The sequence below is a fragment of the Schistocerca serialis genome, chromosome 2 (assembly GCF_023864345.2).
Source record: "Schistocerca serialis cubense isolate TAMUIC-IGC-003099 chromosome 2, iqSchSeri2.2, whole genome shotgun sequence".
Taxonomy (NCBI): domain Eukaryota; kingdom Metazoa; phylum Arthropoda; class Insecta; order Orthoptera; family Acrididae; genus Schistocerca; species Schistocerca serialis.
Window position 1 is genome coordinate 358429801 of NC_064639.1, and position 27692 is coordinate 358457492.

Genomic DNA, 27692 nt, shown 5'->3' on the forward strand with positions numbered 1-27692 from the left:
ACCATAGAGATATTTTGTTGCATACTGTCACTATCAATACCTTTATTATTTCCTGTACATTAATATTAAGAGTGTAATACTAGTCAGTGTCAAGATTGTATCTTGTTCTTTTGCTTGATAAGTTTTCTTTTGCTTATGAGCCCTGGATGTGTGTTGACATTTTCATTAAAAAAAAAGACAGAAAATTTTGGAGATGAACAGCCTACTCCTCTCTACAAATCATCATTTGTAATATCGTAACATCAATCGGCTAACTAAAAGAAATAGAAAGCCACATACAATAACATCAAGCTAAGCACACAATAACTGCAGGACAACAGTACCAACATAGTAAGGAGAAAACAGTTACAGCATCACTCTTTATCAAAGAAACAAAAATGTAAACACATTTACTGAGAGGCAAGCCGACACACAGCAAGTAAATTTACCTTTAACGTAAAATCAGCTGATAACAGAGAAAAGGAAAGTGCACAGGTGGTTTTCAAAATAATGGGAAATGAAACAATACAATATGAAAGTGTAAGGTACCCATCTCTGTTCAAGCAGCACCAGCTATGCAGAGTGTGCGTTTGTTCATTATATTGCGACCTTCTAAATAGAAGTTTGTCACTTTTCAGCTTTGTGCATTTTTGCAGTATAATCTTTAATTTCTTGTGTGTTTGTATATTTACAAGCAATATGCTCAATTTATGCAATCAAGAACACAGATTGCAACCAACTGCAGGTGGTGATTAGTATCCAGGATGTGCGTCACTTTGGATAAGAAGAGATTCTCTCTGGTTTCCAGTGGCTATCCATAATGGTAAAGACAGTCAGTCTCGCTTGTAAGATGAAGGCAGAGTCACTATCTGGAGGATTACTGACAGGACCGATTTACACCTTTTGTACAGAGCTGAGTGGAGGGTCTGAATCAGATAGTCAAGCAGTTTTGAGACCGAGTACACTGTAAATTCCTTGACTTGGTTTCATACGATGCAAGATGTCGGGATCGGCTTACTAGAACAGGTCTCAACAGAATAGATCTGCACTACACACGAGATGGCTACACGAGTAGCAGGGGCTGTGTGAAGAGGACTGGGCAGTTTTTAAGATTAGAGGTTAACAAAGAAATAAAAAAGTTGAAATACAGAATGAAATTAGACCTAGGAAACATCAGTTTCATAGTTGTAAATTATCATAGCTGTGTTGGGAAAGAACCAGAGATCCAAGCAGACACAGAAAGCATTGTGGCATAAACTATTATAGATACTGAAAGTTAGTTAAAGCCAGAGATAAGTTCAGGTGAAATTTTTACCAAGGACTAACGATGTCCAGAGAGGACAGACTAAATGCACTTAGTGGTGGCATGTTTGATGCTGTTAGAAATAGTTTATCTTGTAGTGAAATTGAAATAGGTAGTTTCTGTGAGTAAATATGGGTAGAAACTATACTAAACAACTGGAATAAACTAATAACTGGTTAAACAACACAAAAGGGATATTGTTACTCACCATATTGAGTCACAGGCAGGCACAATGAAGTAGATTGCTAAACATTTAAGCTTTTGGACAAAAAAAGTGCTCCTCCGAATATAGAAAACACACACATTCACACAAACACTATTCTTAGTCATATGGGCACTGTCACCCAGCACTGGGGTGACTGCAGACTGTAATGGCATCTGATGTGAGCAGCAATTTATTAGGAAGGGTGGTGGGGGAGAGGTGGCAGCATGGGGCAGGGAGGGGGAGGAATAGCAGGGGAGGACGGAGGAAGATGTGCTGCCTGTAGAAGCATGCAGGGATGTGGTGGGGTCAGAATGGGTTGCTAGGTGTGCAGTAGGGAGGCTGTGCAAGAGGGGAGGGGCGGGGGAGGGAGAGGGGTAATGGGAGAGGGGCGAGAAAAGAAGTATATTAGATGTGATGGTGGGATAGAAGGCATTTATACTGCTGGAATGGGAGCAGGGAAGAGCATAGGTAGGTAGAGGACAGGGACCGGCAGAAGATGAGGCCTGGGGAGGTTAAGGGAGAGTTCCCACCTGCGCAGTTCAATGTATCCAGATTGTGCAGGCTGTGAAACAGTGATTTATGTGAAGGACATCATGTTGGGCAGCACGTTCAGCAACTGGGTGGTCCTGTGTCTTTTGGCCACAGTCTGGTGGTGACAATTCATGCAAGCAGCCAGCTTGTTAGCTATCATGCCGACACAAAAAACGGCACAGTGATTGCAGCTTAGTTTGTAGATCACATGGCTGGTTTCACATGTAGCCCAGCCTTTGATGGAATAGAAGTAGTTTTTGACAGGACTGAAGTAGTTGGTAGTGGGAGAATGTATGTATCTAGGCCTGCTGCAGAAATATGAGCTATAAGGCACGGGGTTGGGAGCAGGGATGGAGTAGGAATGGACAAAAGATTACATTGGTTTGACGGGCAATGGAATACCACTGTAGGAGTGGTGGGGACGATAGTGGAAAGGATATTCCTCATTTCAGTGCATGACATAAGATGGCCAAATTCCTGTTGGAGAATGTGATTCAGTTTCTCTAGTCCACCTCTATGTGGTGAGTAGCAATCTATTCTTATCACATTGTTTGTTATTCCATCACAGACTTTCCACTGTTTAATAATTACTTCAATTTACTGTCCCCTGTGTTAAATGATATAGTTGCTAAAAGATTAAAGAAAAATTTCAAATAGGACCTAACTCATACAATTATACTTAGTGGAGACTTCAAGCTACCCTCAGTATGCTAGTAAAAACAAACAATTATTCTGAGCAATTAGTTCAAGAGCCCATATGAAGACTAAATAATTGCTTCTTAGTGACAAACAATGCTGCTAAATAGAGTATGTTATGTTGCATACCGGAATTAGTGACCACAAGGCCATTGTAGTTAAGACTGAATACTGTAACATCCAAAGCCACCAAAAAGAAACAAAAAATATATCTATTTAAAGAGGCAGATAAAATTCGGTTGATGACTTCGTGAAGTGCGGTATCCATTCCTTCCTCACTAACAAGGCCAAGTGTCGACTAAACTGGCTTAAATTCACAGAAATAGTGATGATGGCAACTGAGAGTTTTATACCACAAAAATGAATAATAGATGGAACAGATCCCCCACGGCACAGAAAACATTTCTGGATAATGTTAGAGAAACAATGAAAAAAGTATGCCTGGCTACAGTTTATAGATACTCTGAACATAATGCATACTTCAAAGTAAGGTGCATTACATAGTTTCCACAAAAAAAAACTGTTTGGAAATCTAGCAGAAAATCAAGAGACATTCTTGTCATATGTAAAGTATACCAGCAGCAAGACACAGTCAATATCTTCATTGTGTGATACCAATGGAAATTTTACTGATAACAGCACCATTAAAGTGGGTTTCATGGAGTTAGGAAGGAATTTCTTTTTTTTTTTTATTTTTTAAATATTGTCAACAGTGCTTGAAAATGTTAAATTTTTTTACTTTAAGATCTAATAAAATCAGTGCTTTTTTTATATAGAAGGCTGTAGATTGTAGTATTATAAATGTGAAATTACATTGTTTGTATTGGAAGCATTGTTGAAAAAAGTATCGTATCATTTCATAGTATAAACATGCATCGTATGTGGAAGTGCTAAAGTTTTTTCAAGGAAAAGTGACGAATGAGCAGCTACATCTCTCACAAAGTGAAGTATAACACGAAAACAATGTGTTTTTAAAAACATGGGTTTCATGATAATAGATTTTCAAAGAAAGGCAAAACATTCTGTTCAACATGTAGCATGTGAAGTTACAGACAGTGAAACACAGCCCAACTGGCCAGTAGCTAGAGAATCACCAATTTGTGCTTCGAATATTAAAATAAAACATTGTGAAACAAGTTTTCTGAAAAAGAAAGTGACGTAAATGGTAAGTTTGTTTAGGTCCTGATAGATTTAAACATCCTAACAAAGGTGTTATGTGAAGGTGTGTGTTGTAAAGTATGCAGAGGGCCAGTTAGTTTACATGAAGGCACTGAGGCATCAAATGGACTAGCCAGAAAACTTATCATTGATTGTGCTAGTTGTAAATATACTCATTTATTCTGGAATTCTGTTAAATGCAAAGGTAAGTTTTTGAAGTAAATGATAGACAGTCTTATGGATTGAGACCTATTGGCATGGGACACACTGCAGCAGAAAGACAGTCTGCTGTAATGAATATGCTATATGTCCACCTTGTAAAATCGACGAGTATACAGGATTTATTGGAGCTGCTGTGAAACCTATTGCATGTAAGTCAATGAAGCATGCTGGAAAATAAATGATGGTATGACATATATCAGCAGCTTTTGGTGATAGTTGGCAGAAGTGGAGCTACAGTTCTAGGAATTCTGTTGCTTCAGTGTCTACTGTGGATACTGTAAAGATAATAGACTTCCACACTGTAACAGAACATTTTTATAAATATAAGCTAAGGAATGAAGGAGGGCAAATCTGACAGAAATTATGAAGGAACAAGTGATGGTATTGAGGCCTCTGCAGCTACTGAAATTTCTAGTCAATCTAATTTCTAGTCAATCTGTGAATGAAAGGGGTGTCTGTTACACTAAGTTCTTAGGTGATGGGGACTCAAAAACACATAACATTTTGGTAGCCATTCAGCCTTACAGGGACAAGGTTATCACAAAACTAGAGTATGTTGGTCATGTCCAGAAGAGGACAGGCATCAGGTTGAGAAAGTTGAAAAAAGTTTGAGAGACAAGAAACTTTCTAACGGTAAAACCAAAAGAGTCATGGTGACAGACAAAATTAGTGATGCACTACAGCAGTATTATGGGTTAGTCATTAGAAATAATACAGTGATTTGTTGAAAATGAAGCAGGCAATATCAGCTACTTCCTTCCACAGACTGTCAAGAGATGAAAAACCAATACACCAATTTCGCCCTACCAGACCAGATTCATGGCTCTATTATCACAAAGCCCATTACTCAAACAGTTCATACATCCATAAACATTCCATCCCAGCAGCAGTCTTGAATGTCATAAAACCTATTTACAGACACCTGGCAAATCCTGATTTCCTGAAGAAGTGTCTTCATGGTCAGACTCAAAATCCAAATGAGTCTTCCAATAATCTCATATGGGCTCATTCAGAAAAAAATGTTTTTGTTGGAGTGAAGGCACTGAATTGGGGATTGGGGGGGGGAGTCAGTGATGCTGTTATTGCTTTTAATGATGGCAACATTGGTAGGGTGAAAGTGCTACACATACTGAGATTAATTCTGGAGCAAACTACATCAGAGAACTTTAACAGATGGACAAGGTTTGCATCGATAAAGCAGAGTATGCAGCACAATTAGCCACTAAAGAGTCCAGAAAGAAGAAAAGAATCAGAACCTTGGAAAAAGATCAAGAGAATGATACACAGTATGGTGCAGAGTGCTTCTCAGAGAATAAGAATAAAAAATAAAGCATATATTAAGTTTCAGTCTTTTTAAGCTTTAGAAGCTGTTCCTGAAAAATTTACATTTTCTGCTGCGTTTTTCCCTAAATCTCAGAAACCACTTCGAGTAGAATATTCAAATTTTCAAGGTGCAGCAATGCACACATCCCGAGTCTACTGAACTAAAAGAAAAACATAATATTAAATATAATTAAAATTATTTAGGAGAAAGTACAAAAAATTACACAAAATTTGAAACATGTACTTAAAAAATCGTATTTCCAAAAGCAGTGGCTGAAATGCAATGATTGTGATTCAGTAAACTCAGAATATAACATGTAATATCCCGTAAAAGTTTTATGTCAGTCGCTTCAGTGGTTTCTGAAATAAAAGGAAGACAAATGACAAAATTTAACATTGTTGAGATAGGGCTTTCCAACTCCTCTTAACAAACATATTTTTCCAAAATTTCCTCACCAAAGAAGATGCAGTAAATATTCTAGAATTCAAATCAAAAAGAGCTACCAACAAGCATAATTTGGAAGTAGATACTGTCAGTGTAGTGAAGCAGCTGAAGACACTCCATGAAAACAAGTCTTCCAGCCAATCAGAACAGTAAACCAATTAGGTTCATTTACGTGGAACAGGTCCAGTTATTAGCAATCATGTACAACACTCACTTTCAAAAGGTCCATATCTAAAGAATGGACTTGAACAGATCACACCAATGCAAAGAAAGGAAACAGGAGTAATCTGCTGAGTTACAGATCTATGTCACTGACTTGGATTTGCAGTTGGGGTTTGGCTCTGAGCACTATGCGACTCAACTGCTGAGGTCATCAGTCACCTAACTAACCTAAGGACAGCACACAACACCCAGCCATCACGAGGCAGAGAAAATCCCTGACCCCGCCGGGAATCGAACCCGGGAACCCGGGCGTGGGAAGCGAGAACGCTACCGCACGACCACGAGATGCGGGCGCAGTTGGGGTTTGGACCAAATATTGTATTCTAACATCAGGAAATATTTCTAAGAAAATGACCTCGGAACACAATCAGCACAGATTCAAAAAACTGGGTCTTTACTCACATTATGTAATGATTGCCTTTGATGGTTCTAGTTTTTCAGGAAGCCTTTGAAATCATTCCTCACAACAACTTCTACTCAAACTGCATGCCTACTGAGTGTTGTATCCGTTGTGCAACAGGATTCATGATTTCATGTCAGGGAGGTCACCATTTGTAGTAACTGATAAGAAGTGATCTAAAACTGAAGTTATATCTGGTATCCTCAAGGATGTGTCATAGCCCTTTGCTATTCCTAATTTACATGAACGATTTAAGGGACAATCTGAACAGTCGCCATATAATGCTTGCAGATGATACTGTCATTTATGGTCTAGTAAAGCCATCGGTAGATCAAAACAAATTGCATAACAATTTGGAAGAGATACCTGACTGTTGAAAAAGTGGCAACTGACCTTAATGAAAAAATGTGAGAGATACTCAACATGAGTATGAATTAAACTGTTAAATTTCAGTTACATGATAAATCTCACAAATTTATGGTTACTGGTTTAACTAAATACCTAAGGATTACAACTTTGTACAACATGAGTAACAACCATCACACAGAAAATGTTTTGGTGAAGGTGAACAAAAGACTGTGTTTCACTGGCAGAACAGTTCGGCTAAAGAGACCAGCTACACTTCATTCGCCCGTCTTCTTCTGGAGTGTTGTTGTGTGGTATGGCATCTTGACTAGAGAGGACTGACAGAGGACATTGAAAAAATTCGAAGGAGGGCTGGCCATTTTGTATTATCTAGAAATAGGGGAGACACGGTAAGTGGACTGCGTTGCCAGTCACTAAAACGAAGATATTTTGTTTGTTGACACAAGACCTTTTCACAGAATTTCAATCAACAATTTTGTCTTCTAAATGGAAAAAAATATTTTGTTGGCTCCCACTTACATAGAGATAAATGTATGCTGTAACGAAATAAGAGAAATCAAAGCTCACATGGAAAGTTTTAGATGTTTATTTTTCCCATATAATATTCGAGAGTGCAATCGTCAAGAAATAGTCTGAAAGTGGTTGTCTGAACCCTTTGCCAAACACTTAAGTGTGCGTTGGAGAGTAATGGTGTAGATGCAGATTTTTATCCTGTACAATAGCTGTGATTTATCTGGTAGTATGTAGTATATGGTATGTCCGCAAAGGAATTTTGCACCATTTACCTTTCAGTTCAGCACTCAATTCAGTGAGGAAATGTCTCCATGAAAACTGGATAGAAATGATCCGTAAACTTTCAGAAGAGTGATTGAATAAACAGGGAAAACATTGAACTTTATCCATTTGTTCATCAAACCATTGGGACATGGACAGGGACAGGGACACCATTATATTCACCAGTAAACAAATCACTACTACACTAGCAGGGTAGTCAATTATATATGTGCAATAATCTCTGGCCACAACTGGTGTAATGAGAGTTATAATGAGGCCAATGCAATAACATCAGCTTATGCTACACATCATCAAGTCGCCATGATGCTTCATAGTAAGTAGATGGCCGGGTGGAGGGGGATGCTTGCAATCACTGAAAACAACATGTTGAATGAAGCATTGATAGGAATGAATTTTTTGGGGAGATTGGAAGCGGTCTAAACACTACGAGCATTTTTCCTTTAACAATTGAAGCCTAAAGATATCTAGAAGAACAGGACAGATTGCTAATTTGATCTTTGCTACATAACCTGTCAGTGAAAAAGCAGATGGAAAGAAAGAAAACATCAAACAGTAAGAAACTGTGATGAGGTGAGAGAGCTCTCCTGGGCTGAAGCATCCCCTCCCTGCCCCTATAGGTCTGGCCTGCAGTAGGAGGTCAACTTCCGCATCAGACTATCAGTCCCCCAGTCACTGTACAATACAGGCTTAACGCTCACATCAGGTGAAGCAAGTAAAATTATACGAAAATGAAAACAGATGGTGAAATGTAACAAAATGCACTGGGGTGGGTGTGTGCACTGGCATGGGGTGGCTGAGCACACTGGCCAGAAGCAGCCGGAGGTCCCTCACACACACCTTCTACCCTGCCAGTCGTTTCCCTTCTCTACTTCTCTCTTCTTCTCTCCCCTCCCTTTTGCCCCTCCCCCTTCTCCCTAAGCACAGTCGACTGATGATGAACCTAGCAGCCCACTACCCTACACTCACCACATCCATGCAAGCACGCACACGCACCACTAGCACCTTCCCCCACCTCTACACTGCTATGGCTCCCCATCGCACCTCTCTTCTATACACCCACTACCCAACCCAGCAATGATGACTGCTAATCTCAGATGCAGTCACAGTATGGCTTTAGTGCCTGTACATGACAGCAGCCATGTGTGCATGGGTCGTGAATGTGCAAATGTGTGCATGTGTTTTGTTTAGTCTATGTCTGATGAAGGGCTTAAGTTTGTTAACTTAAAAGTATCTAGCAGTCTTTTCAATGTGCCTGTCTGCTACACATCGCCTTCTTTATGTAATGCAATTCTGAATATAAAGACAACAAGAAAAATGTACCTCATTGCCCTTAGAATGCAGGGTCATATGATAAAAGTGGAACATGAAAACCAAAGAAAGAGGGAAAGAGAGAAGGAAACACAATACAATAAAAATTGATGTGAAAGCAAGAATGTGCACATGCAAAATAGCATGCCATAGAATAGAGGGGGGACCTAAAATCAATGACATACCAGAAACAACAGTAAGGAATGCCTATGCACACAGTAGTCTTGTACAGCAGTGAAAGAAGGAGGCAGAAGTCACACACACGACAAGCAGGCTCCAAAGTTTGTTGCAAACAACCAGATCAGGCGGAACACCTCGAATCCACGTAACTGCAACAAATGTACTTGTGCCTACATATAGGTTCACAGCTGAGGGAGAAGCATGCAGCAGACTATTTACAACAACTCCGAGATTGTTACAAAATCTTCTCAACTGCAAAAACGCGACAAGATTTTTACCTCTCTATTTGCCAGTTCCTCGCAAAAAGTAGGTCCATTTTTAACTTTCATTTTCGCAAGCCATATATCAATAGACATTTTCATCTTCTCCAGTCTAATCTGTAACAAATAAAATTATTGCTTGTATAATAGAAAATACATTAAAGATTTTTTGCCGTGCACATTTAACCATAACAATAATAAGACAGGTGTAATATATCTACTATGCATCACTGAAACAGAAACAATGAAGACAGGGTTGACTGGAACAAGAAAAAAATTAAGAATAATGAATACCCAGATTTGAAATCAGTGGTCCCATACATCAAGCACAAAATGTAAGATACATCAAGCACAAAATGTAAGATAAAAAAGGTAATATTTACAAACAGGCAAGAAGAAAAAAAGTTATTCAAAAACTGAAGACAAAATAAATAACTAAGATAGAGTGCTAATATTAAGAAACAGCTGAGATTTGTCTTCTGAAATGAGCACAAAGTTTTACCATAAATTAGCAGCCACATTATCACTGCTCAATAAAAATAATTCTTTTGCACACAGGTGGTCCAAAGAGCAGCATTGTTACAAGTGGTATTGGTCGGGTCATGGGTGACAAGAGCTACACACTGTGTCTGCACCATCCATAACAAAATCCCAACTTCCTCAACCCATCATTCTGTTGAGTGAATATCACACATAAAGAGAATTCATCCACCCATGGTCAGATTTCTGGTCAAAAGATCTTGGACTTCCTCAGTTCCATCCTCCACTTTCTTTAACATGTCTCTTCATGGACTCTTTCTGTGATGGGGTTATGTTCATCTTAGCACTTCCTGCATTAGCAACAATTTTCCAACAAATGTGGCAAGAGGCTATGTCAACAAATGAGTTTAACTTGTAATAAATAGCTGCAAATACCTGATGCATCACAGTAAGAACAAAAAAGTTGTCAACAGAAAGAAGATGGCTTAAATTAATTACATGGTGCATATACAGTAAGAGTGGCAGAGGAGGAAAGGGGGGAGGGAGAATAAACAGAGGGTGGGAGAGGGGGGTAGACAGGGGGGGAGGGAGGAGCAGTTTTATAAATGACAGTTACCACACAGTATTAGCACCGTTTACTCAAAACAAGAGATATGCATACAAGATACTATTCATAAACGGTGTAATCTACCTGGAGTCTGTAACCCACGCAAAGTTCAGTCCAAGCCGTATCAGGGTTTCATCTACCACAACTAGAGTCTACCAGAATAACACTGTAGGTAATACAACAGCACTCGCAATGTGCACTCCACTGTTCACATTCACACTAGCTCACACTGACCCTGGGCAGGCTTTTATGCCAGAGTCTGGTGTGAGCTTGTCAGAGAACACACCTGAGGACCACTGCCATCTGAGTAGTGGCGTCATGGTGGTTGATAGCAATGTTGCACCTGTTACGTTTCAATGGTAACACTGGATGGTACTACTGCATATACCCCCCATGCGTAGCACCTTACATCACTTCTGTCTAGAGTCTGTGTATCGGGAGAATGACTCATGCGTGCACAGTGACAGATGGTCTGAAGCGGGTTCAGTCGAGTATGTAGTTCTAATTTTCACCTGCCAGAGGACAGTAGCAGACAGACACATTCAAGAAACAGGTCAAGAGAATGTTTTTGTGAATTGTTCTGTTTATTTCTGGAAGGTTTTTTTTACTTATGTTTGTACAGTTTTGTATATGCTTTTAATAGTGTGAATGATGCATGAATGTGCTCTAAAGTAAATATGTAGATCATTGTTCTACTGATGAACGCTGTATGAACTAGTGTGTGAATGCAGACAAAGGGGAATTTTGTATCACAATATGTTAAGTAAGTTTATAGTAAAAGGAAAGCCAATTTGAGTGCAAATGAAAATATTTAATAATGTAAAGTATAAACAAAATATCAGAACATTAAATATTTACGTCAGGAAAAAGTGCAGTTTGAAAGTGTGTTATTTGTTGATTGGTTGGTCATGGAAAGTGCGGACTAATGCAGGAGAATAATGTTTTTCTATTGGCCAAAAAAGAAAACTGACCAATCACAATGTAGTATTCTTCGCGCGTCTTTTCTCTTGGAGATATAGAATGCTTACAGCAGTCTAAGTAGTCGGAGCCCAGCCTTTCAAGGGTACGGTCAGGTGTAGAGCTCCGAAGGAAGTTATAATTTGCCAGTTTTAGTAGTGCTGCATGTTTTAAAAGTGTTTTAAAAAAGCATATTTATTCCGCTGTGCTTTTTAGAAAGTACGGACTTATCAAGTAATTCTGTGTATGAGAAAAGAGAGTAATTCTGCAAGGCATATCGAGCAGATCAGTAACACAAAACTTGAATGCATTAGACACCAATAAATTTAATAGTATGGTGAGCATTTTCATTTAAGAACAATCCATGCTTAGTTGCTGTTCAGATTTTGGGAAATACGTTACCATAAACTTGCTAACATGAATGGAAGGGTTCGTGCATGACTATGTTAAGATTAGCACAGGCTTGGCAGTGAAGGTGTAGATCATCAAGGTTCAGAACATACCAAAGTTTTGCAGGTACTTCCACCTTTCATTCAAAATTAAGACCAATTCTTGGAATACATACGTTGTATACAGCCTGGTACAAGTTGCAGTACGGTAGGTTTCCATTCGGCTTTCCTACCGGCGAACTGCTGCAACGAGTTCACAGGCAGGCGCAGGTAATAGACAAAAGAAACAGTGCCGCTGCACATGGTTCAGCCAGGAAAACAGTTAAAAAGCTGCAGTACATTGAATCCGTGGTTGAGAGAAATTTCATGAAAGACAGTATACTGAATGATAATGAAAAGTTAAGTAAATTGGTACATATGGAAATTTGAACAGAACCTGTTTCGAGTCGCTGGAGAGACCTACAAGAAAGAAGAAGATGTTAAACAGTCACAATAACAATATGGGCTCATCAAAGCAGCAGACAGCGTCATAGTTGTATCAAAGAGCAGCAGTATGGCAGGGCAGGACTGCCAACTTGCACAAAGAGCAGGGTCCCTGAAACTGGTACAGCAGACAAAGTAAGTCGGACTCGCAGTTTCAGCCTGCTGAGGCTGCACCACTGAACAAAAGATAAGTCAAGTTTGTTACATTTGTTGTTGTTGTTGTTGTTGTGTGTGTGTGTGTGTGTGTGTGTGTGTGTGTGTGTGTGTGTGTGTACACGTGCGCGCTGAAAGACTGAGTAAAATGGAAAGTGATAAAGATTTTATAAATAGAGGAAGAAATCCCATTCAGTGTTAGTGCTTCACAAACTAGCTTGCCTGAACAGAGTGAAGGAGTAGATGTTAAAGTAAAAGAGGTGGTTTTTTACAATATTTCTGTGTTACTTACGGACAGTGGAGTAGAAACTGCTTCAAGGATATCAGTTAATATAACTAGTGGGTATAATGTAAATCATGAAAGTGACATTAAGCATGAAATCAGTAAAAACCTACTGTGTGATGACAGTGTTGTTAGTGTTACTGAATCAAATGTGTCAATTGCGGATACCAAATATGGTATAGTACCGGCGGAACAATGTAAACAGGAACAGTAATGGAGAGAATAGAACCTGGAAATATGCAAGAAATATCTGCAACATTAATGGGTTCTATAAAAGACAGAGACAAACAACATACTAATTTGGCTGAAATGATTGGTCAGAACATTAGTAAACTTGATGAAAAACTTGAAAAGCAGACTGCTGTTTTAAAAGAAATGTGGAAAAATGATTTGACGTCATTAGAAAGTGAAGTGGATGGCAAAATTTTTCAAGTTGAGAATAACTGCCAACAATTCATTAAAACTGTAAAAAGTGAATTAACAGCCTTGAAAAAAGTTGCTATTGGAAACAAACAAAGGGTACATCTGATAAAAGAAAGAGCGAAGAAAGTAGAGGTCAAAATAGTTGCAATAGAGTCTATAAGTGTAAATGAACACAAATTGTTAGAGTAAAATCAGTTCTGAATGTGCCAAATGTATGAATGAAGAAGAAAATGTTCTTCAACTAACTAACCAGGTAGAAGAGGTTAAAAATAAGTTGGATGAGCATAGCAGTAGATTATGCCAAGTTGAAACTATCTTCAATCACTGAGCTAAAAGCAGTGGGTGTAGTTTTGTAGCAGAATTGCCTGAAATATCATATGTCATTAACAGGCAGTTTTTACATTTTGATCCAACAGGAAATATAAATCCAATAGAATTTTGGAATGACTTTGAAGGTATTCTACCCAGTTTGTGGTCAGACAGAAAAAAATAACGTTTATTACGTCTAAATTCTTGGGAGTGGCTAGAACTTGGGGGCTATCACTACTGAACAGTATGACATTCTACATAAATTTAAAGAGGCGTTTTTAAAGAATATTGGAGCAAGCAAAAATAAATAGAGTTGCTAAATAGCTTCTGGGCTGGGGAAAAATTTAATCTCAGAAAGGAAAGCGTAAGAAAGTTCATGTTAAAGTGGATAACAAATTTGTCAGATTTAAACAATAAAGATGAGCCAGAACAAATAGTTCTAGGCCATGAACTGGCAAAACAAAATTATTGCAGCTCCGAGAGATGACGTTCATAAATTCATTAGATATTTGGAGAGAGCTGAGAAGTTGCTGCATGAGGAGGAGCATGCAAATCGTAATGTCAAACCACCAAATAATGCAGAACCATGGCAGAATGTAAACATTGACAGAAATGGCACGTACCGTGGAAATAGCAGGAGCAGAGGTACCAGGAGGTGGCACTATACAGCAAATGATAGGCAGAATAATGGGGAGCAAGTGCACAATTATCAATCATATTCTCCAGTGCGAGAGGATAATGTTGCGCCAAGGTCACGGGCAAATGGGGGTGAATATAAGTTATGGTACAGAATCCCAGAAACCATCAAACTAAATGCCATCTGTAAAAGGAGCAGCATTTGCAAGAGGGGAAGTAGTAATTTGAACCCACTAGCAAAACCCTTTGTATGCATTAGCACTGAACTGACAAGGATTATAAGTGAGGAGCAGAAGAAGGTAGTAACAACAGATGAAACAAGCTACATAAAAATCTGTACATTTAACATAGGTTTAGGGGATTTTTTGTACAGAAAAAAGCATAATAAGCACTGTATTGCAGATGAAATGGGTGATGTACTAGCAGAAAATGCGACAGAACCTGATTGCCCAAAACTCTTCAGCAACCACGTTGAAGATGAATCATGTTCTAGGGAAGAAGAAAGTACTGAAGCTGCAGAACATCAGTGATGTCAGTGCATAAGAAATACTAGCATCTATAAATGATGACATCTGTGAGGCCATAAGGCAGAGGCAGGAAAATGGTGACCAAAATGGGGGTCAGTCAATTAATAGTGGAAAAAAGGGAGGGAGAGGTGAAAGGGAGAACGGCGAAATGCAGGAAAATTTTTTTTCGAGCCGCCATTAGTGGACAGAATAGTTAGTATGGGTAAGAAAAGTGAGGAGGGTACTTCCCCAAAAATGGAAACAGGGAAGGTTCCAATAGAAGGGAGGTTGTGAACGATTTGTTGGAGGAGGGCTCTGACATCAGCAAAGAAAGGAAGGTGCTGATTCATCCAATAATTAGTCTGTGAGAGTGTAACGAAGAAGTACAGTGTTTAGCAGATAGTGGCAGTGATTTATCGGGGTGTATACATGGACAACGAAAAAAAATTCCTGGAATTTTCCCGGATTTCCCGGTTAAAAACACACTTTCTCCCAAGTGAAAACACACTTTTTCCACGTTAAGTGACAGTATATTTTCCCTCGTAACTGCAAAACTTATCAATCCTTTGAATGATTATTGTTTTATACAAGGGCATAGAGTTTCCCGGCACTTTAGAAAATGAAACTCAGGGAAAAAGACACGTTTTGGAAATATCTTTGATGTGCAGCAAAATGTATGCTGCGTATTTTCATATTACAAAAGTATATATTGGGATTCCACCAAACAACATGTTACTTTCCAAATAATTGAAATCAAGATTGTGATGCGCTTTTGTATGCCAGTCATAGCTCATGTCACTTGATCTCGCCAGCCGATATCAGTGGATATTCAGAGCATAGGACACATGATGTAGTCAGCCAACAGCAACGTCACTGTTAAGTAGCATGAACACACAATCACAAAAAGTTAATAGTTTAAATTAATATACATAAGTGTTGCTACAAGAAAAGCAAACCTTTCACATATAATATTGGTCTCTAAGGTTAATAAGCTGCAAGAGAAGCTAAGCTTTCGCATGTAATGTTGATCTTTCTTGTGCATGTTACACTTTAAGATATATCAAACAAATGTGCCAGTAAAATTTTTAATAATGTCATAAATGTCTGATCTTCAGGGTTCATCATCAAAGAGTTGATTTTTAAATGAGAGTCAAACACTCTGTGATTTAATAAATTCATGGTACATTCTTGCATATAGTTCAACTTATGTAAAAGGTTATTTACTTTGTAAGTAACACTTTTCAAACCACCATTCGCAATATTTTCCCGCGACCTGATAGCAATAGGTTCATTTCAGCCGTTGCCAGAGAGGGCAGATAACAGGTGACACCGCACTTGTGCAGTTATCACGACGTAGGAAGCCCGTATGTACGTACGTGTAAAACATTGAAAGATCATACTTTATGTCATAAAAGAAACAAGACATCACAGAATACTCCAAGAGCATCAGAATTTCGTAAGCCATATTAAAATGTGCACATTTAAAGTGCATACTTAAAGTGCACATTCTTATGTCCAGATTCCCAATGAAGTAGACCTCGATCTGACATTAAGCTTTTCAGTGTGGTTTTCAGGATGAAAGTTTTCTTGGAGCACCAGTACTGTATTATATCATGTTTTGTTCTTTATTATGACATAATGCCATACATTCTCGAAAATAAAACGTGCACTTGAAATGCAGCGAACAGTTGATACTAGCCAGTGCTGTGGAATTAAACATTTGTTTCAAATACATTGACTGCTTCTGTGGAAAAGGTTAATAAAAGTCAAATTTCTTTAGTAAACAGACAAAATTAACTTCATTGTTCTGCAAGGCAATTAATGCTTGACTGTTGGAAAGGTGGAAACTAATGACATATTTTAACCTTCCGTAATTATGTGAATGTATTTTAATTCACTTGATAGCTCCTTAATTCACTTGATAGCTCCCGGCCACAGATATCCGTTTTGTTTTCATCTGATATGAGAGTAAACAAAGGGGCAACAGCAAAATCACTAAATGTAAACACTGGTCACGTCAAGACTACCCACTTTAACTCAGACTGCTCAGCGCATCACATTTGTGAACCGGGTCAATACGAAAAAAATCTAATTTTCAAAAATATGTTCATCTTGTAGCACACATCTTTCTGAAAAGTCTGAAACATAAAACATATGTGTTGAAGGTAATGTAAGACATATCATTTGGTCTTAAGTATGCCACAGTGCAGTGCCACATCTCTTCATAAAGCTTTCTTCTACCGCACGTCACTGTGTTTCGCTCTGTGCATTTGAAACGTATATATATTGTAATGGATGCCATCAAACTACGTTCAGGATAGTGGAAATTGAAATGTCCTGTGGTGCCTCTCCTGTTCCCAGTCGGCCGGTTTGACAGCCTGCCCCTCTTAAACAAAAATCTCGCAATTAATAGCGGATGGGATTATCTGTAATCGAGAGAACAAGAACTCTTCAGAAAATTTGCACTCTTTATTGCCTATTAGCTAATAACTTGCTGTTTTGTGTGACATAAAATTAAATATAGGATACATAAAACCAATAAAGAGAAGAGATAAGCAAGAAATTAGACGTTTCTTCAATCCTTAGCTCCTAGCATTTTTTTCTCTCTAATCTTGCTACAACTTTACATGGCATGTTTTCCTTTCTGTGAAAGGATCTATTATTTCATCAAAGTTGGTCAAACATTTTGCTACATGAAAAATCAAAATGTCATTATCTAATACTGAAAAAGCTGTCAACACAAATAATACCGCAAGACTGGTGTGGTTTCTCGATCTGATTACGTATATTTTGTCACTGTCTGCTAGATAAAACAAAATAGGCCTTTCTAATATGAAAGCAATTTTGTAACACACCAAATAAACAAGACTGTTTTGGCACAAATGGCCATTTTTATAAGACGACAGAATATAATTCATGAAGTACCAATATCAAATGACTATTAGGCCTACTACAAGCAAAAAGCTTTATGTTAGGAAATAGTTTCACATTTCATTCGTATGCACCAGTTTCTCAAGCATGAGATCGAAAAGTAGTATTACGAAATCTTTATATAAATTTGGAATCTTCTTATTCATCCATAATTTGTGTGATGTCCCAGTTTCTTCTCCTTCCTCGATCTAACAAACAATCCTGTCATCGTCAATTCTGCAGCTATTCCTGCCATTGTCAAAATTTGTTCGCCGATTAACTTCACTAACCCTGCCAGGATCACAGGATTAGTTATCCCGCGATTATTTTCTGGTTAGGCGTTATTACGTGTTCGTACAACACATTTTCTGCATTACTTCCAGAACAGAACTTAACCGGCTGCTAGCCGGGGACTGTACACCTGGTCCTTACTAGTGTAGTGATCTGGCCAAAAATTTTCTGCCAGAATTTCATTTTCTTGGATACACCAAGAAGGTAATACATAATCTTCCTAACTCGTTATTCGTGTCAGTCGTATATTTCCATTCTGGTAGTCTGAATCTATAGATTTCGCTAGTAATTATAACAACGCTGATCATTCGCAAACCCAATCTGACAGCGATTGGCATTCATCCATTCGGCTTTACTCCGCTCAGCTCGTATAGCCCCATCCCCTTTTGTCTGCAGAAAGCTTATTTCTAGATGCGATGAGGATTCTCCTGACAGAGAAATCACATAAACTATGCATGCATTCAAAAATCAACTTATGGTTCATTCAGAAATGAACTTAAAATGTGTTCAAAAATGTTCAAAAACCAACAGGGAAGTGTTTCAAAATCATATGAATAATTGATAGACAAACGTGCGCTGGATGCTAGGCGCTTTGTGAAACATGTTTTTTTTCCTCAAGAATATGAATTTGGCGCCCCCTTTTCCTGGTAGCATCTAGCTGCTTGCTGCGACTGCTTGCACAACCAACAGCCGCATCCCTCTAGACAGAAGCAGGAGAATCTACTACTCAAACGCGACTCAACTGTGCATGTGCATGAGCCCGCTCTTAACTGTTGAAACGAATCTAATGTAAACTAGTAAACAGTTGTGACATCACGCTCATTGGAGGCAATTTGTTGCTATGAAGCATTGCATTGTCTTCCTAAAGCCTTTGACACAATTTGCTGTTGGCAGACGCATGCATGAGCACTGTGTGTCGTTGTTGTATATGGAACATTTCCTTTGCAATTTAAGTTATTTTTGTTTTTTTCTCTCGTTTATGTTTTATTGCTGTATTGCTTTCAACACTACCGCTGCTATAAAATCCACTGTTCCCAGCTCACAAACAGTTCCTTTCACCTATTAAACAACCATTTCGGCTAGTTCTAACAACTTTCGCTTTATTTCCATTTCCGTTTTTCCCACATCACTGATCATTTTTAGCCGCTTACCACAGGTTTTAACGTCATTATTTCTTCGCCAGACAATTGTTAGCCTCATTTTCATAATCTGCCACCATAAAACCACTCCTTTCAATACATTTACACGTAGTTTTTTTGAAATTTTCTCGAATTTCTCCAACCTTTAATGTGTTTTGGAGGCAACACAACCCTTGTACACATCATTGTTTACCAACCCAAGTTCACCACAGGATCAACATAGCTCACCTCTAACCAACACTTTTTCGACTTTTTTCACACCAGATCTCCAGTTGCTTTCTAGTTCACCTTTATCTCTCCCCATATATTTTTATTTTCACTCCTTACCCTCTCCCTTAAAACCCATATCCTTTTGTCTTTCCCTCTCCTTCCCTTTTTCCTGATGAAGCAACCGTGGGTTGCGAAAGCTTGAATTTTGTGTGTGTGTTTGTGTTTGTTAGCGTCTCTATCAACATACCAACACTTTCGTTTGTATGTATAAAACAAAGATGATGTAACTTACCAAAGGCCTTTACATACGTCTGCTTGTGTCTGTATATGTACGGATGGATGTGTGTGTGTGCGCGCGCAAGTGTATACCTGTCCTCTTTTCCCCCTAAGGTAAGTCTTTCCGCTCCCGGGATTGAAATCACTCCTTACCCCCTCCTTTAAAACCCACATCCTTTCGTCTTTCCCTCTCCTTCCCTCTTTCCTTATGAAGCAACCGTTGGTTGCGAAAGCTTGAATTTTGTGTGTGTGTGTGTGTGTGTGTGTGTGTGTGTGTGTGTGTCTATCAACACACCAACGCTTTCGTTTGGTAAGTTACATCATCTTTGTTTTTAGATACATTATATAGATTTCTGTTCAACAGCAGTAAAAAAAATGAAGAAGAAGTGATGCAAAGAGACACTGCATAAAAGTGGTAACTATGCATTAGAAAATGTTTGTAAATAAGTACTTTGTGTGAAATGTGTTTTCACAAATGTTCTCGAGTTGTGTTAAAGTACAGAAAAAGTTTAAGTTTTGCTTTCAATAACAACTAGTATTTTTTTTTTTTTAACTCATTAGGTCTTTTAAATGAAATAAATTCTCGAAAAAAATTTTCTAGTAGATTTGATCTTGCTGATTAAAGTAAAATAAAGAAGCAACACTCTGTTAATTCACTTTCATTTGAAGTCAAGTTAAACAAAATATAAAATTTCTAAATAATTTCTTGTAATGAAAAGTGATTGTGTATTAGGATGTATGTAAAGAAATTAGTCTTAGACGGAATTATGGTTTCAGGGACAACGTTGCATGTAAACCCTGGAAGGACTGATATATGGAGAATGGATGAATGTTTAGGACACTACAATGCAAAGGTACCATAATCAAAAACTCAGGAAATGTATGTGATGAAAGGACTATAGTAATGTGCTAGTGCTAAGTTCACTGGTAGATGCAGGTAATGGATGAAAGGAACAGCACGGCCCCACCCTCTCCCCGAAAAAAGTGACTGCTCGGTAGGAAAAAAAAAGTGGTGCTGGGTTCAGAGGACCTTCCATTGGGTAAAGGCAGGTCAATATCCACGGGCACAACTGTGGAAAATGCAGGTGGCATAAGCATTGATGGGAGATGATCACGTCACCACGAGACTTGCATGTCTGCTGGGGATGGCGAATAAAGTGGCTGCAGACCAGAAGGGTGGAGATGAAGTTAGTTTCGATAGCACCACATAAATCTGCGAGTAGAGGTCACAACAGACAACACAGACCCTTGGTGAGAAGAGAACATCCCACAGAGCCTGGTCGGATGGCACAGTAGGGTGTCCATCGGAAGGGAGAGACCTCGGTGATGACCTGTGTCGGAGTTGGGTGCAGCATATCCAAAAGACTGTGGTGGGGACGTCCATGAAGCCATTCTGCTCGGCTGCAGCCCTTGATTGAGATGGCAGTGTATTGCTAGAAAGCTACACAGAGCTTTAGGTCCAGTGTTTGATATCATTTTCTTGTGCAGCTGTATTTTAAAGGTGTGAATAAAGTGTATTGTGTGACTGTTGGAGGCTGAGTGAAAAGGTGCCGTGCCAACGTGTTGAATCTCATTACAGGTGCAAAATTATTCAAAGTCATAGGAGGTAAACACTGCACCATTATCAGAAACAAAGACGCATGGGGTGCCTTCGAGGGCTGAGACATTTTCCAAGATCACAACAGTAGCAGCAGTAGTGACCCGAGACATGCGGAACACAAAAAGGAAGTGAGAAAGGGAATGAAACAAAACCAATGACCTGGAGCCCAAAAAAAGGCCAAAAAAAATCTAAGTATACACATTCCCACATTTCCGCAGTGTTAGTCATAAGTTGTTCCATAACATCCTCGATTAGAGGATCCCTGTAGTCCTATCACATAAACATTTAAAATTGTATTTCTTACTTAATTTCTGTGGGTCAGCAGGTCAGTCTGCATAAAACTGTTTGGAATTCTGCCAGATACATTGTTTTTCTATTAGTTGATACAATTCGGATTTCCTGAGAAGAACAAGACCTTTTGCCTTTCCGTATCGGAGTTTGACAAAATGAAAAATTAACTGCAATTGTTAGCAGTAAGTGTCCCACTCTTCACATTGTTTGTCAAGTGGCTGAAAGGAGATATTCATGCAACATTCATAAACAATGTAGCTAGCTCCCAATAACACTGCACAGTTTTCATTTGGAGTTGTTGTAAATGCCATGTAGTTGTAAACTTGTATTTTCATCTAATTGCAAAAGTGTTCGAACTCCAATTCACGTGCATCAGAAATCCCATCCTCATCTCCACTTTTGTAAAAGGAGATCTACCACACACTACTGATTCATTATATCTGCGACGAGAAATATGGATGCAAGATACTACACTCACACAGCGTCCATATTCCAAGCAAATTCCAGTCAAGCTGTATCAATGTTCCATCTATTACAAACAGAGTCTACCAGAACAGCACCACAGTCAATATTATAACACTCATGGCATGCACTCCACTGCTGACATCAACAATGGCTTTGGCATGATCCTATCAGAGGGTGCACCTGAGCATGAACACCATTTGCGTAGTACCACCACAGTGGTCAATAGTAATTGTGCCACCTACTCAGCTTCCACAGTAATGCTGAGTGGTGCCACTACTCACGGTGAGGGGTGGGGGGGGTCGACTACAGGATTAAAGAACAGTAGCAATGAAAATAAAATTAAGTATACATAATATGTCAGTTCAAGAAACCAATACATTTCAAAAGAAACATTGTACACACACAGCTACAGAGTTAAATATGGTCTTGTCTGCTGGAAAATCTGATACTGTTAGAAAGAAATATAATCAGCAAAACATTCACAATGATAAAGTCAAATGTTTTGATAACAGACATACCCAATAAATATGCGGCTGTTTGCTTATGATGATATGGTGCATGGGAAGGTGACGTCACTGAGTGACTGTACAAGGATACAAGATGACTTAGACAAAATTTCTACTTGGTGTGATAAATGGCAGCTTGTTCCAAACTAACAAGAAAGTAAGTTAATGCAGATGAGTAGTAAAAACAATCCCACAATTTCAAATAAAGCATTGGTAGCAGCAACTGAAACAGTCACACTGATTAAATATCTAGCCATAAACTATCAAAGCAACCTGAGATGTAATGAGCAAATATGGGCATTAGTAAGGATGGCAAATCATCAACTTTGGTTCATTCGAAGAATTTTAGGAATGTGTAGCTCATCCATAAGAAGACAGCATATAGAACACTAGTGCAGAAATACAGGGTGGCACAGGGGAATGAGAAATTTTGAACATTACAGTTGGCAGCACTGTAGCGCCGGCAGATGTTTGAAACTTTGCACAATTGATGTGAACGCATTGCCATTTAGTAATCATGGAGAATTGGACTGGTGCGGAACGTTCAGTAGCTGTGAGAGCATTTTACAAAAATGGTGACAGTGCGACTGCCGCGCAGAGAACATTTCGACAGCATTACCAGCTTGGACGCCATGGACGTGTCCCATCTGCACATATGATTACAACGTGGGTGTGTAATTTTGAAGAAACAGGATCTGCCTTGAAAAAGAAACCTCCAGGTGGCATTCCAATGGTATGTGCCCCAAAGAACATTGCAGCTGCTAGAGCTGCAATTGAGAGAAGTCCTCGCCGCTCTGTTCGACAGCATGCATCTTCGCTAGGGATTAAGCGACGAAGCTTACAAAGAATACTGCACGAATTAGACTTCCATCCCTGTAAGTTGCAGATTGTGCAACACTTACATGAACGAGACCCAGTGTCATGTATGGAGTTTAGTAGCCAGATATTGGCTAAAATCAACGAGGACGCAAATTTCCTTGGTAACTTATGGATATCAGACGAAGCCCATTCCCACCTGAATGGATTCGTGAACAAACAGAAGTTTTGTTATTGGGCACAGGACAAATCTTGTGAGTTTCACCAGCGACCACTACATAGAGCCAAGGTCACGATATGGTGTGCTGTATCATGTCATGGTGTTATTGGCCCTTATTTTTTGAACGTGAAGATGGTAGTGCAGTGACAGTAACATCTGCTCGATATGTTGAAATGCTTCAAACATTCTTTACACCGAGACTGTACGAGCTTAATCTTAACATCGAAAACATGTGGTTTCAGCAGGATGGAGCCACGTCACACACTGCTCGACAATCGATGGCAGCAGTTCGTCAATTGTTTGGAAGACACATTATTTCACGTAACGGTGACATTGCATGGCCTGCGAGATCCCCTGATCTTAGTGTGTGCGACTTCTTTCTGTGGGGATATCTTAAAGGCAAGGTGTACCGTACACGTCCTGCAACAATTCATGAACTGAAGGAGAACATTGAAAACGAAATCACTGCCATTCCCCAAGATTTGCTACACCGCGCATTCCAGAGTTTTCATAACAGGCTGTTAGTGTGTGAACGCCGAATGGGAGCACATCTTTCCAATGTCATCTTTAAAAAGTAAGGAGACACTTTTGGACGTTTTGATTGTAAAGACATACTGAATAATGGCATACTGAATACATTCACTTTCGTTAATAAATTACTAGTTTTATGAATTTATTCATGAAAATGACGTTATTTCGAAATTTCCTGTTTCCCTGCGCCACCCTTTATTATGAACATAATAGTTGCTACTCACCATATAGCAGAGATGCTGAGTTTGAGATAGGCATAACAAGAACACTGTCAGAAAGTGAGTTTTCAGCCAATGAGGCCTATGTTGAAAATAGAAAAAAAAAACCACACACACACACACACACACACACACACACACACACCACCACCACCACAGTCTATGTCTGCTGAAGCAAGACTGTGAGGAGCAGCACATGTTACGAGAGGCAACCAGGTGGTGTGGGGAAAGAGGAAGCCGGGACAGGGAGGGGGAGAAATAATAGAGTAGAAATAGGGGACAATACAGTGTAGATGGTGGGAGCGAACAGGGACGAGGCAGAGAGAGGACAGGGCAGCTAGGTGTAGTGGGGAGATTAGATGGAGGGCAGGTGAGAGGGAAAGGGGAAAAGGAGGAAGTAAAAAGACTCGTGTGGTGGAATAGAGGGCTGTGTAGTGACGCAATACGAGCAGGGAAGGGGCTAGTTAAGTAAGGACAATGACTAACAAAAGTTCAGGCCAGGAGGGTTACGGAAACGTAGAATATATTACAGGGAGAGTTCTCACCTGCCCAATTCAGAAAAACTGGTGTTGTTGGGAAGGATCCAAATGGCCCAGTCTGTGAAGCAGTCACTGAAATAGAGGACATTGTGTTGGGCAGTGTGCTCAGCAACATGGTGGTCCAACTGCTTCTTGGCCACAGTTTGTTGGTGGCCATTCACGTAGAGAGACAGCTCATTGGTTGTCATGCTCACATAGAATGCAGCACAGTGGTTGCAGCTTAACTTGTAGATCACATGACAGGTTTCACAGGTAGCCCTGCATTTGAAGGGATAGGTGATGTTTGTGACCAGACTGGAGTAGCTGATGGTGGGTGAATGTATGGGACAGGTCTTGCATCTACATCTAATTCAGGGATATGAGCCATGAGGCAAGAGTTAGGAAGCACGGGTTGTGTAGGGATGGACAAGGGTATTGTGTAGGTTTGATGGGTAGCGGAATACAACTGTGGGAGAGGTGAGAAGGTTAGTGCATAGGACATTCCTAATTTCAGGGCATGATTATAGGTACTCTAAACATTGCCGGAGAATGTAATTCAATTGCTCCAGTCCCAGGCGGTACTGAGTCACAAGGTGAAAGCATATCTGTGGCCAGACGGTGAGACTTTGGAAGGTGATGGGTGACTGGAAAAATAAGGCACGGAAGATGTGTTTTTGTAAAAGGGTGGGTGGTTAATTATAGTTTGTGAAGGCCTCTGTGAGACCCTCTGTTTATTTCCAAACAGAACACTCATCACTACAGATCCGACAGCCATTATTGGCTTGGCTGTATGCAAGGAATTTCTTGGTATGGAATGGATGGCTGCTGTCGAAGTGGAGGTACTGCTGGTGGTAGGTAGATATGATATGGACAGAGGTACTGATGCGGCCATCTTCAAGGTGGAGGTCAACATTGATGAAGGTGGCTTGGGTTGAGCAGGACCAGGTGAAGTGAATGGACGGATGGTGTTGAGGTACTGGAGGAATGTGGATAGGGTGTCCTCACTGCCAATCCAGATCACAAAAATGTTACTAGTGAATCTGAAGCAGGTGAGCAGGATGGGATTCCAAGTGTTCAGGTAGGATTTGTCTAGGTGACCCACAACTAGGTTGGCATAGAACGGTGCTTGCAGGTGCTGATAGCCTTATGTGTTTGTAGGCAATGCCTTTAAAATTGTGGGTGAGGGTATAGTTGCTCATGGGGACTAGGAAGGAGGTGGTTGGTTTGAAATCCATCAGGCACTGGAAAAGGTAGTGTTCAATAAATAACGGTAAGGCTATTGGCATTAGGGATTTTAGTGTAAAGGGAGGTGACATCAACATTGAGAAGCAGCACACCGTGTGGTAAAGGAAAAGAAACTGTGGAGAGTCAGTGGAGGAAATGGTTGTTATCTTTTATATTGGAGGGTTGGTTGTTGGTAATAATCTGACAGTGTTGGTCTATGTGAGCAGAGATTCTCTAGTGGAGACACAGTAACTGGCCACAATGGGGCTTCCTGGGAGGTTAGGTTTATGGATTTTAGGGAGCACGTAGAAGGCAGGAGTGCGGGAAGTGGAAGGAGTGAGGAGAAAGATGGACTCCGGGAGAGGTTCTGCGATGGGCCTACGGAATTGAGGAGAGACTGGAGATCCTGCTGGATTTCTAGAATGGGGTCACTGTGGCAAGTTTGTAGGTGGATGAATCTGACACCTGGTGGAGTCGTCCTGCTTCAAAACAACAGTGGTGGAGCCTTTGTCAGCAGGTCAGATTATACGGTCAGCATCAGTTTTTAGGTAAATGGAAACGTCGTGTGGCTAGGGCCTCCCGTCGGGTAGACTGGTCGCCTGGTGCAGGTCTTTCGATTTGACGCCACTTCGGCGACCTGCGCGTCGATGGGGATGAAATGATGATGATTAGGACAACACAACACCCAGTCCCTGAGCGGAGAAAATCTCCGACCCAGCCGGGAATCGAACCCGGTCCCTTAGGATTGACAGTCTGTCACGCTGACCACTCAGCTACCGGGGCGGACAGTTTTTAGGTGTTAGATCACACTTCCTTCTGAGGATATAAGGTTAGTTTGCATGTTGCGGGATTTCGTGAATGATAGTGAGGCATGGTTCAAGGTACAGAAATTCTGGAAAGTTAATGGGGGTGATTTGGGGGCAGTGGGGGTGGATCACGATTGAATGCAGGAGTAAACTGATTCAGGTAGGGTTCAATATTGGTGTTTGGTTGAATGTGATTGGTAGGGCTTGTGGCAAAAAAAAGTATTCCCACTGTAGGGACCGGGAGAAGGAGAGAAGGTCTTTAACAAGACCTGCATGATTCAATTTGGGAGTGGGCAAAAGGTGAGGCCTTTGGAAATGACGGATATTTCTGCGGGACTAAGGCTTTTGGAGGAAAGGTTCATGACTATGTTTCAGTTATTAAGGTCCTGGATTCTGTGTGGTGATAGGAAGGAGTTTTGGAGGGTCAGGTAAATATATTAGGGTCTGCGAGACAGGGTTGTCAGCTACGAGGCGACCCCACCCCCCACTCCTTCTCCTCTCTATTCCAGTTCTCACCTACTAACTTCACCTAATTACTCTCATCTGCCATCCCCCTTCTTCACACTTACCCACCCATAGACCTGCAACCCACATTACAATCTTTTTATTTGTTTTTGCCTTTATCTCATTGTGTCTTCATGCCGATTCCAGTTGATTTTCGCCTTTCACTATCAGCCTACTCCTCAGATTTCATCTTGGTTTTCCCTTCCTTCGTTTCATCCTTTTTGTGATTTTTCCCATGTGTTTGGGAGTATTTTTGGAAATTTTTTCAGACATAATTCTACATTACTTACATACTTTTACATATTTGTATTCACCAGCATGAATCCTTGCTCCTTCCATCTGCAACAATGCAGAACAATTTTCTTATCCCTAACCAGAACCCAGTCCCACATAATGTTCCTGCATTGTTAATTGGCACATGGAATCCCCATAAATATCCTTACCATCAAATTACCCATCTCCAGCTATCACCCTTCCTACCACAATGATCTCCATCTGTTCAGATTCTGCCAATCATTAACCCTCACCAATATAGTCCTACAAAACCA

At 39.9% G+C, this 27692-nt stretch overlaps 1 protein-coding gene across 2 annotated transcripts in view; it reads right to left on the reverse strand.

Annotated features, from left to right (window-relative positions):
• LOC126457171 (fatty-acid amide hydrolase 2-A) overlaps nt 1-27692 on the reverse strand; it is a 174598-nt gene that overhangs the window by 53399 nt on the left and 93507 nt on the right. For both annotated transcript variants that reach the window (XR_007585437.1, XM_050093254.1), the window contains exon 8: nt 9412-9510. Coding sequence is in view for 1 of the 2 variants with exons in the window: in XM_050093254.1 (XP_049949211.1) it covers nt 9412-9510 (99 nt within the window). In the remaining variant the exon portion in view is untranslated. The remainder of the gene's footprint in view (nt 1-9411; nt 9511-27692) is intronic.